The sequence below is a fragment of the Pholcus phalangioides genome, unplaced genomic scaffold (assembly GCF_987345545.1).
Source record: "Pholcus phalangioides strain wild (caught in Gottingen) unplaced genomic scaffold, Ppha-v1.0 ptg000016l_1, whole genome shotgun sequence".
NCBI classification, from domain to species: Eukaryota; Metazoa; Arthropoda; class Arachnida; order Araneae; family Pholcidae; genus Pholcus; species Pholcus phalangioides.
The window spans coordinates 14,356,584-14,369,189 of NW_028301609.1; the positions used below are offsets into that span (position 1 = coordinate 14,356,584).

Here is a 12,606-nt window from a genome sequence, read left to right on the forward strand (position 1 = left end):
GATTTAATTTTTTACTTCTTAAAATTAAATATAAACATCAGATATAATCGGTACATATAAAAGAAAGGGGGAATGATACTCACAAACATGATAAGAGACTACTTTATTCTCTCGACCAACAATCCACTCCTCGTTCCTGACAATGGCATCGTCCGTCGGGGCGAACACAGTGACCGGCCAGTGTTGTAACAACTTCCTCAACACCTCGTCTCTGTTCACCATTTCTTGAAACTATCGAGATAGGAAAACCATAAATGTGTTAAATTACGAGAAATAATAAAGAAGTTCATATTGGTGAAGAGAATTATATTTACGATTGGTTAATTAATTCAACCAAAATTAATAACAACAATAATAATTCCTTTCCTTCGTAAGTAAAAAAAAAAGAGGAAATTAAATTGTGCTCGAAACCATGAAAATGAATTAAACGAGCTCGAGAAGCAAAAATTTACATTTCTTATTTGATTTCCGAAAAAATTATAAATATAACGTAACATTTTTATTAATACACCAAGAATTTCGATAAAACAGCAAATAATAACGAAAAAACAGAGAGAAAGTTTCTCGAGTTGAAATCGTATTAAATCTTAATCCGATTTTTCCTCTCTTTCCTTTTTTTTGTCGAATCTGCGGTGTGGTTGCGGAATTAATCCCAGTTTGTATCGGGCTTTTGTTAATTCGAATATACATGAAGCCTCGAGGGCCTAATGGCGTCTAAGAAACAGGGGGGAAAAAAGCCAAAACATTTTTTGGAAACTTGTTTCCAGGAAAAATAACAGTAAAAGAAAGATAAGAACATCTCGTTCTGTTTAAGGGAGAAAAGACATAAAAATTCCCTCTCGAATAATAATTGGAAGAAGAATGTGGTCAAGTTTGTTGTTTTTGTTGCGTTTGTGGGTATCTTCTTCTCAATTGAATTGGAATTAATTGGCTTTTCACTTTCGCGGGACGAGAAATAAATTAATTAGTGGGAGGTGAATTTTTCCTCATTATTTTCTCCTCAAGGGGTGTGTATGTGTGATTCCCGTTTTCTCCAGATTTCACATTTATTATGTCTTTTTTTCCCCGCTTCATTAATGAAGACAAACTTTCCAAAGTGATTATCACGCACTCACACATTATATTATCTTTCTATTCTTTAATATACGCTTGAGGTATAAGAATGACAGAAAAATGTTTGTGGTATTTGGTATTTATCAAGTTTAAAAAATCATTTAATATATACTTTTGGTGAAATGAAGCGATTATTTATTTTGTAGAAGTTGGAATGTTTGTGTGTGTGTGTGTTTTTTTTTATGTTTTTTCTAAAGTGATAATACGAAGTCGTGCAAATAACTATTAGTATCTTGTAATTAATCTTCATGCTTTCTTCCTACTTGATCTTTTCATCTTCCTTCATCAGTTCTGAGGGTCATTAAATACGAAAGGATCGGCAACTGTGCTATCTCAGGATGAGAACGAGCACGATTTATGTGCGTGAGCTGTAATGAAAATTGATGTTTGTCAAACTAAGCTCAACCAGCATGTAAGAAAATTCTATTCAATTCTATCAAAATAATTTTTCGTCACTTGAAGATTACACAAGTTTAACCCATGGGTCACCGAATCATCTGATGTGGCCTGCGAACTCAAACGAATTTTATTTTTAATTAACTGAGCCGCACATTAGCCAATCACTTAAGTGACCTGCGATGCAGTTACACATCACTTACGTGGTCCGCCGCACATTCCAGATTACTCAGGCGAAATGAGCTCTATTCAAGATCACTTAATTGGCCCGCGGCATATTTTTGTTTCAATTAAGTAGCCCGCGACACATTCTCAAATCATTTAAGTGACCTGTGACACGTTTATAGATCACTTAAGCGACCCGCAGATATCCCGATAGGCTATGTTATGTTATTTTATCCTGCGCGCAAGCTCTTTTAAATGCATTCTTTTGAAAATTTGCAAAAAAAAAAATTAAATATTAGAAATATTCAAAACTTCATACTGGCATAGGACATCATATACAATCAAAAATTCGTATATAAATTGTGAAATAAATCCATGGTTAAATAGTATTTTTAATGATATTTCTATTAGGGCATAATTTTTCACCATGTTAAAAGGTATGAGACACCCACCTTAAATAAGGAGTATTTGCTCGCCAATGTCACATCAAAGAGTTAATTTGACTGAACATTTTTTCCAATTAAGCTGAATTTTTTTTCTTTATCTGAATAGCCAAATTGCTACGAATAATAAAAGTCACTGGGAACTCGGAATGCTCACAAAAAGTCCATTTGATCCTAATAGATCATGGTTTATTTATGGTTCGCCCCCATAAAAACGTATGGATTTTTTTTTTTACAAATACGGATGTGGATGATGTTAGAAAATTTTCAATTGAAACTATACAATACATCAACATGGCAATTTGATTAGTTAGGGAGTGGGTGTTTTAATTAGTTGCAATGGACAAATAAGGATAAAATATACAAGGAAACAGTTATTTTCCGGATATTATGCTGAGGTGAGCTCGGAAAGAAAAGTCACCACGTCTCCGCCGGGACTCGAACCCAGGCCCTCTTGCGTACCGGGCAAGCATGCTACCATCTACACCACTGCAGACGCATGAATCTGCCTTCCTAATTTCACGCACTGTGTCGTGAGGCGCTGAAGTAGAGGCAGTAGTAGCCTCTCTTAACTTCAGGAAATGGCCCCCGGATGGGACGGTTTAGAGAGATATAGATGGCTTTTTTCTCAGCCAGAGATATCAAGGAAACAGTTGATATCTCTTATCTGTTTCCTTGATATCTCTGGCTGAGAAAAAAGCCATCTATATCTCTATGAAATATACAGTTTGCCTTCATTATAATGTTATTTATAAGCAGATAAAATCTTGCTTAACAAAGCTGAATATTTATTGCCATGAATTTTATTTCCAATTCTCCTACTTTCGGTCGATTTTATAAATCTCTGAACGCGTAAAATTTTCAGCAGCTCTCGAAAAAAGACACCGACAAAGAACCAACTCAAGATAAAAAATTATTTTACTCATATAGTACGTATTTCCATAGAAATGATACTAAAAGGTGTACTTTATAAAAATTCCGAAAAAATGGTGTAATGGTTTTTTGGCCATACATTTACCATGAATATTCAAATATGTACCGAACCAGAGGGTTAAGTAACCCATCGACCATGGAAACACATCGAAGAAGTGGTGTACAGCTTTCTAAATTATCGCTATCAAACAACAGTTATAGTCCCTTTCAGAAGTTTCAATAGCCGTCTATACTTAGCTTTAATGATAAAAATTTCAAAGTATAATACATATATGTACATAATATTCCCTCTTATACTGCATCATTTATTATTTATCTCTTTAGCTTTGGACGCGAAAGTAGTTTTTATCGCGAAAATCACTTGCTTGGAGGATTAAATGTAAAAACACGTGTGCGTAATATTAAAAGATGTGCTGTATAACGATCACCAAACTGAAAAAAGACTAAGAATTGAAAAATGTGTGAGCTATTTCTTAAAAAAAAAAGCAAAGTGAATAAAATGCACAAGCGCTGATCAAAGGTCGAGCACGACTTGAATCACCAAGACGTGCCGTTCTTAAAGACCGACTGTCCTTTCTTCACTGTGTGTGTGTCTTATGGAAGCATGGAAACAATCAGCCGACCGCATCACACGAACTCGTCATCAACCTTAATTAGCCGAGAGATTAATCACAATTATCTCTTCGGAAAGAGAGAATAAGAGATCATTCTCTCTCCTCCCTAAAACACTCTCACGTTCCTGCACCCACCATTCACTCTCTCTCGCACAGCCAATCTATGAACATTTCTTCAAAAGCCGACAAAAGGAAACACTTTCCTCGTTATTTGAGTCTTTTTAAAGAATGTTTGTTTTAATTAATACCTTTAATTTTCTCCTTTTACTGACAGCGCGAATAGGATAATGAGGATCGTTAAAACCTCAAAACTTCACGAAACAGGGCTCTCTAAGAATACCGATCATCATCACAGAATGACACTTGTGTGTGGTGTGACCCATTGTTTACTCGGTATTTACATATATCCTCCTCCAAACCAGATAATGTCCACCGATCTGTCTGAATAGATACGTATAAGCAAGGTCGAAGAAGACCTGGACCATGCTGGTAGATGTGCATGTATGAGTCGCGAACCTTATGTGAAGTTTGTTTTTGTGTAATGTTTGTTTTAGTGCTTGTAAAAGTAAAAGTAAATACTTTTATTTTTACAAGTACCGAATAATAATATACTTTCATTTTTCATTTCTTTATTTATCAAATATCGCTTGGTTGAAACCTAAACAAGAGAATAAGTATATGGGAAAATTATTGTTTTAGACCAAGAAGTTTTCATCCTTGAGCCATGCAGCTCCCTGGTGGCCATGGGATGCTCGAGGAGGACTACAGGAGAAATTCAAGGAGCAGGGGAGCCATCACAGGTTCTTGGGGGGGGGGTGCACGGAGAGCTATTTCAAAAATATTAGATGCGAAGAAATATGGTTTTCAAGTAAAAAAATTTGAGAAGTAATGTATTATGAGATTTTATCAAATGCTTTCGCAAAATCGAAGAAGATGACATTCTTTGTGACATTTTTATCAATAGCATAGGATAATTCATTATTGGAAAATGGCTAATTAAGAGGTTGTACATATGCATTTATAAAGTCGTTTTTGTCACAAAATAAAAAATTAGTTGAATCTCAATAAATTCGAATTGCGTCATGTATAATATCATCGAACATCTTGCAATGAGTGGAAGTGATAAAGAGGGCAAAGAAATGCTCTATTGTATATGCATATTCTTGAATTTGATTGGTAATTAATTTTTGCTATGAAGTTTCTCTAACATTTAAGTTTATCATTAATTTTTATGTATTTGTAATCAATCTGTTTAGAAAATAAAAATTTTCCACAGTCTAAAGAATACTAGGAAATTCTAAATTCTTGAGTACTGTAGGAAACAAATTTTCTTCATCGACAGCTTCTGTCTCGACCGGGGAAAACTATCCGGTAAATTCGCGATCTAAGTTAGACGGAAAATAGGAATTGTCCCGGATCGAATGCAAGTGTCTGTCTGTTCCTGCAGGAAAAATAAACGCAGCCGAATTCCATTCAGAAGGCTTAGAACAAAGTGGCAGTCAGTCAGTCACCTGCTTAAGGATATTTTTCCCCATCTAGATACACACACATCAAGTGGAAGTAAGGGAGTTACAGGAGGTAAAACAACAAGCTCTGCAGTGTATGTAGTGGCACGGAGCCAAACACACCACCAATTTCACGCTTTTCTTTTTATAGTTATTTCCTTTTGACCGGCTAAGAAAGAAATTATATGAAAAGAAAAATATCTAAAAAAAAATGGCTTCACAATGTTACAGAAAAAAAAAGGAAAATCCCTGGTGGCATGAAAGTACAAGACACGAGAAATACTTTGAGCTCTTGTCAAAATAACAGCAATGAAGCTGGAGGAAAAAAAGTAATGGGAGCAAGAAATTCTTCGGACTGCATTAACACAACAAGCTCCATTAAGTAGTTCTTTTGCTCTTTCTCTCAGATATTTGCCGAGTTATGTTTTGTTTCCTTCTTTTTTTTTTTTATGTGTGTGTACATACGAATGTTACGTATGTTGTTTCGGTTGAGCGTGTTGGATACTACTCTTCGGGTGAGTGTGTGGGAGAATCTTTGGTTTCCTGTAGCATTGCTGAACATTAAGGGCCAAGGATAATAACACTCGCTTTCTACCCTGGAGGTTATTAGCGATACATCCATCTCCATCTTGTGTATATCTCTCTCTCTCTCTCTGTCAGACTCTTATCTCCATGGTGTGATCGTTACGAGTCTCGATATCTCTATCGTGACTATCGCCATTCTTATTTTTTTGGAAAATTTATTCGAACTTGAGTATATATAAGCGATCTCTACATTCATATTAATTTTTTTTCTCTTTGTGATTAGCTATTAGTTTTCTTTGAGTATCTTATTATACCATATACGATGGGTGTTTTAGAAGTCAAAATCATTTCGCGAAAAACAAAAAAATCGATCAGTTAACATTAAGAAAATACCTTTTGTGAGCACAGTATACAAAATGAAATTCAACATAGAAATCACTGAAAATACACAAACACAAACAGCAGTTTCAAGGCTAATAAAACCTCTAGTGGAATGGTCTCTTATAGCGCAGATCGCTCGTTAAAGTGAAAGCACGTGGCAGAATGAAAGGCCGACGTGCGATGGCGATGATGGTGAATACAATTACGATTATTAGATGAGGAGGCAGGGAGCGACAATTTCAAGAACTGAGTCTAAATATTGGAGAAATATGGAGTGCTGTAGCAGTCCATCATTTTTATTTATTTATTTATTTTAGATATATGTTTCATTTTTGTTGCCTTCGTCTAAGGCGACAATGTTTTGTTGGTTATAATAAAACACTTCGGATACACCCATCCTTCAGGAACGCTTCGATATCTCTCCGAGATCAGAAGCGGAGTATGTCCGGTCTTCGAAAGTCAAAACAGTCCATCCGCTGCCACCACCATCACTATCTCTTCCTCTGCTACTATAATCGCGATCTCTTCCTCTGCTACGATCATCGCCATCACGCGTAGGCATTCTGTCAGGTCATGTATTTTATTCTAGCGAGCGGTCTGCGCTATATCAGACCATTAAAGAGGGAGCTCCATTGAAGAAAGAGCCTTGAAACGGCTGTTTGATGTTACAATTTTTTTTTGGATTTTGAGTAATAATCGTTGGATCCCATTTTCTACACGTAATATTGCTACGCTTCACCCTATTAATGTTCACCAAACATAATAAAAAATACATAAAATATAAAGGTTTTCGTGGATATCACTATTTATTGCAAACGCATAGAGGCCGTCTGTCTTATCCGTAGAAAACAATCTCAAAAATCTCGTGATTCCAATAGATTTAATAGTGCAAACATTTCCATTCAATTCTCACGTGGTTTTGGGATCATCGTTCTTTCTCAACTTTGCCGCGAAACCGATCACTTTCAGAGTGAATATAATACCATTTTGTAGAAACTCCTCATCCTACAGAACAGCGAAAGACTCGCTACATCATTTTTCAAAGATGCAAAAAAAAATGAAAAATTGAAAGTGTTTTCTACGAAGAGGATAAAAACTCGTCAAAAACAGAAATAAAAGTAAAAGCATGTGCATCGAATTTGCATCGATGCAAGGAAAAAATGCTGTTTTTACTTCATTTTCTTTTTTTTTTTATTCTCTCTCTCAGGAAATAAATAAAAGAGGAATTTGCTTCTTGAGTCCTTATTTTCGAGACTAAAATTGATGATCGTTATTTTTACGGAACAAATCATTTTTCCTGGAGAAGCTTCGCGTTTCACTTACGAGAAATTGGTGTAAAGTTGTTGCTTTGAGAGAGGAAAAAAACAGAATTGACGAGATTTATACCACAACTAGTTGAGTCACAAAATGATGAGGAAAAATTGCAAAATAAACAGAAATTTCTCTGGAGACAAATTTCAAAGAAATAACAGTAAATTCTGTTTAGATAGGAAGCACTAAAACTAACACTTATTTGATTGAATTCCTCGAGCGATAGTTTCCTTCTTGTTATTTATTCGTCAACATTTAACCCCAATTTCAACATCTGTATTCATTTATTTTAAGATTAATTTATTCATTTATCTTCTCCCAACATTTATCGATGAAATGATATGGAGAATTCTAATAAAAATAAGCGAGATGAAGATATTCAAGGACGCTATTGTTATTCCATGGTTTTCAACTGATACAGAAACAAAGATGGTAGATACATAGAGAAAAACATTTGAAGAAAATTTCTGAAAAAATATTTCATTATTTTAAAAAATTATAGGTATTCCACCAATAATATAAATAATAATTTACTCGTACTAACTTATAGCATTACTTTTATTTCAGATAAGGAATAATTTGCCTTCCCATTTTTATGAATGAAACGCAATTGCAATAAACATTTGCAATTGAGATTTACATTTTTAAAACCTATCTTTTCCACTGACGTTTAGCTTAAAAGTAATAAATAGACCACTTTCATGAAGTGTAATTATTTCAATAATTATGTTGAGTTTTAATTTTTTGTTTAGAATTCTTTGTAAAACTTATTAACTCTCGTTTGTTCCCAAAAATAGCATTTGAAAATCCGTCGCTTTGAATATTATTTAAAAAAACTTTCGTTGTACGAATAAAAACAAGAACTTTTATTTTTAGAATATAAGTTTTTCAGAACATTATTTTTCCATACTTGAAAATTCAAGAATAGATTTTTTTAGACTAAAAGCAATCTGATGTTATTTTTCCTTGCTTTCGAGATTAATTGTAACTTTCCACGTGCATCAAGATTTGAAAATTAATTTTTCAGTTCCTATAAGTTCGATACAGATTTTTATTACCTTGATGTTTGAAAATAATTTTTTGACGTCAAAACTAGAAAACATTAAAACTAACACTTGATTGAATTCCAAGGTCGATTGTTTTCTTATCATTATTCAACTTGGGGACACCAGTATCGATTGGTGAAGGACAATGCAAGACTATGGTGTCGCAGGGAATTTTTCCTCTAATAGGGTTGTTAATAAATGGAATAGGTTACCCCCGGAGGTAGTAAATTGTAACACAATTGACACGTTTAAAAAGAAATACGATAAACATGTTGGGGTAAATCGAGAAGCTATCCATTCTTAGAATAAGACAACCATAAGTATTCTTTATGGGCATTGTATAATATTTTATCATGTGTATATATTGTTTGTAATTTGTGTTAATTGCATTTTTAATTTGGTTGCTGCTTTTTTTTTAAAATATATGACATCCATATTTTTATGGGCATCTTTTTCTCAGCCACCTCGTTGGGCATTTTGCCTGTTGTGGCGTTGTATTTGCATTTGTATTAAATTTTAAATAAAACCCTTTCCATTATTTAGAAATTCAAAAATAATTTTTCATTACCTAAAAGGAGTAAATTACTTGGTCTAGGGTTTAAAATATGATAAGTTTAGTGAGAGTAATTGAGAAGTTCTTTATGCTTAGATGAATAACAAGCTAATTTTAATGATATGTGCATTAAAATTTTAATTATATATCATAATATATTTTTATAATTATTTTCCGAAATTAATCCCATTTTTAGTTTTCTGTATTTATCCTATGACAATCATATTTTTCTAGGCTTTCCCAATGTTATTTCTTATTATGAGTACTATGTTAATATTTTTAATCACAGAAATCTGAAAAATAATTTCTTATTACTTAAAAGCTGTGTGTATGTGTGTGTGTGTGTGTGTGTGTGTGTGTGTGTGTGTGTGTGTGTGAGAGAGAGAGAGAGGGGGGGATGTGGGCGGGGTGCATGTGTGGTGTAGCAGTAGTAGGTAGGGCCTCCAAAAAATGGCTCGAGGATCCATGATGTTCTCCAGTCAGCCACCTCGTTGGGCAATTTGCCTGTTGTGGCGTTGTATTTGTGTTTTCTCAGTTACATAAAAACTCAAAAATAACTTTTTCACATCTGAGATTTGAAAAATAACTTTGAAAGTTTAGAAATTACTTTCCACACATCCTTAAGGGGTCGTTCAAGTATTACCATCGATGGGGGAGGGGGGTTCCGATTTGCTGACAAGGGGGGAGAAGGGTTTGAATAATGCTTACGTCATCAACCACCCTTTATGAAAATATGAAATATTCTTAATGGCATCTTACCCGGTGCACCAAAAACGAGAAAAACCTTTCGATAGTTTGTGGGCACTTGAAATAACATCCCCCCCCCCCACCACCCAAAATTGATAAGTGCTATACAGAGCCAGCCACTTTGTTGATCTCTAAATTTTTCGCGGATCCAAATGATCTGGAAATATGTCCGGGCCACTTAAGTGCTCTGGAACAGTGCCACGCATCACTCAATTGATCCGTAATTATATGCCGCGGATCATTTAAATAATCTGAGAATGTGCCGCTGGTAACTTGAGTGATGTAGAATCGCACTGGGGCAACTTAAGTACCTTTTAAACTACGTCACATGTCATTCAAGGGATCTCTAAATGTGTCACGGATCACTAAAGTGTTTTGGAACTGTGTCCCGGGTCACTTAAGTGATCTGAAAATGTGCCACGGGTCGGTTAAATGTTCTGGAATTGTGCCACGGGACACTTAAGCGATCTGTAAATGTGCCGCTTAGTTCATTTTTACAAAATTAGGTTTGGGGAGGGCAGGCCGCATCAGATAACCCCAAGGCCATATTTGGCCCATGGGCCAAGGACCTTCATGCGATTTATCGTTATATGGTTTAGAGGGTGGGTCGCAATGAATTTATTAAAGATAAATTTTGGGTTCATAGACTTCAAATAACATTGAAATTAACAGAAATTGATTATCATAACATATAAAGTTATTTTCTTCCGAAATTTAAATTTAAAATAAATATATTTTTTTTGCATTAAAAAATAAATTTTTGAATTTTTGAATTTAAATTTTTGAGGGGGGCACACAAGCCCCCCCCCCCGTTTACGTCTCAGATCCCACCAATATGCGTTAGGAATCAGAGGGGCAGAGCTGATGACCAAAATTTTGCTGACAAGGGGGGGGGGGAGGGGGTCAAAAATGACTAAACATTTGCTTACGTAATACTTGAGCGGGCCCTAAAAAATATGAAAAAGAACTTTTTTTTTCATGTGTTCAAAAGATGAAAAATATTTATTTCTATTGAAGTTTTACATTCTACTGCTTTACAGAATGGCAACGCCTCTGTATTGTTTATCTTGTACAATTTACTTTTCATATGAATGGCAACGCCCAGTCTTGTTTACGCGGCCTGTCTCTCTCTCTCTTTCTCTCTCTATCTCTATCTCTATCTAGATCTGTCTATCTCTCTATACAATTAAACTTATATTACGGGATTCCCTGCGCCCAGTCAATGTGTTTGACTATGCATTAGTCTCCTAATTCCCACAATTTCATTAACAAAAAATGCATTCATAAATTCATTTGAAAGTAAATTTCAATCCTCAAACAAAACTTCGGGTATTTTTAAAAAGACAACTATCTTCATACAATTGTTAGAAGAAAAACAAAACGCACCACCACTTCTCTGAAAACATATTTACTATTTATAAATAAATAATGTATGCCACATATTTTATTTTAAAGGAATGGAAAATAAACATTTTGATTTCATGGCACTTAACTGTTTATAGCAGAAATTTAGCATTTTGATTTAAGTCTAAATCTAACAATTAACTGTTTTTCTCTATGTATATAAGTTTGGCATCAGGCTTTACAAATGATTCTGAAGCAATGGAAACGGACCAAACTTCGGGTCACATATCTCATCCTTTTGGCCAGCGAACCATCAAATTGTGAAATGTGTGTGTGTGTTTGTGTTTTTTCGTTTTTTTTTGCAGTCGTCACTTTCACATCGCGAGAAATGTTTCAAAAAACCGCTGCTATCCAAGACAAGAAAACTCTCATACATAAATGTATGTGGTATGCATCTCGAATGTGTGTGTGGGTTTTTTTTTCTTCATCTTTGCTCCTTCCACCCTGAGAAGCATGAATAAAAGACGAGTGAAAGGTGGCGTGCACTGTGCTGTATACATATATGCATGAAGTTTCGAGTACATATACTGGTACTACTACTACTACTACCTATGCCACCAGCGGTAGTTGTAGTAAGTCCTGAACTCTCTCTATCTGGCAGCAGCAGCAGCAGCGTCGGCGAATACAGTTCTCCATTCCAGCAGAGACGTGGAAAATGGAAAATATAGTCACGGGTAAGATGGCATCCGTTACACATTGTGAAGCATTCCTATTTCCGGGTCGAACTCTGGTGGAAGGAGATCTCTTCGAAGGAAACTAACCCGAGATTCTTTGGAAATAAAATACAGGTGCGCAGACAGTAAGGATATGAATGAAAATAATAATTCTTATTATCCGGCAGTAATACTATACAGTCCTTGAAGTGAATGTGACACCCACGAAGATGATAATGACTTTGCTTTATGCTATAGCACATTTTTAGGGCAGAAACTATATCCTTTCGCAAAATTTATACTCCATAAAGAAATGGTTTTAATCATTTTCACGTGCATAAAATTGAAAAAAAATTTTTTTTGTCTCATTTCGATTTCATAAATGAGACTCTTTTACGCATTAAATCAAGGGTGATCAGCACGTTACTCTCCTCGTCAATCCAAAGTCAATCCTCGAACCACATTAGTTTCCAATCCCCCTGGGAGGACACCACGAGCAACACTACTGCTGTGAATCTGTGCAACTGCCCCCCCCCCCTAACAGTTCATTAGCACATTCCCTAAACACTCCAGAATAAATACTATATGTTCCTGGTGTTTTTTGTAAGCCCATACATTTTTAAATTGTTTTAGAACTTCCACATGTTACACTTGAATATCACTGAGGGTTTCATCACCCCATGATACACCTATACTCTCTTTGGATATCGCCTTCTCTATTAAAAACTGCAGCCCCGTTCATGTGGGAAATAGAAAAAAAGTGGGTTTAAAATCCGCTTCGAGAATTTTCACCCCAATGACTGCTCTTCATTTCTTT

The 12,606-nt window shown here is 35.1% G+C and overlaps 1 protein-coding gene across 1 annotated transcript in view; it reads right to left on the reverse strand.

Annotated features, from left to right (window-relative positions):
- The window catches only part of LOC149075111 (fasciclin-1-like), a 143,417-nt gene that overhangs the window by 25,364 nt on the left and 105,447 nt on the right, over positions 1 to 12,606 (reverse strand). The window contains exon 2 of the mRNA XM_089245672.1: positions 84 to 231. Within this exon, the coding sequence (XP_089101798.1) occupies positions 84 to 231 (148 nt within the window). The remainder of the gene's footprint in view (positions 1 to 83; positions 232 to 12,606) is intronic.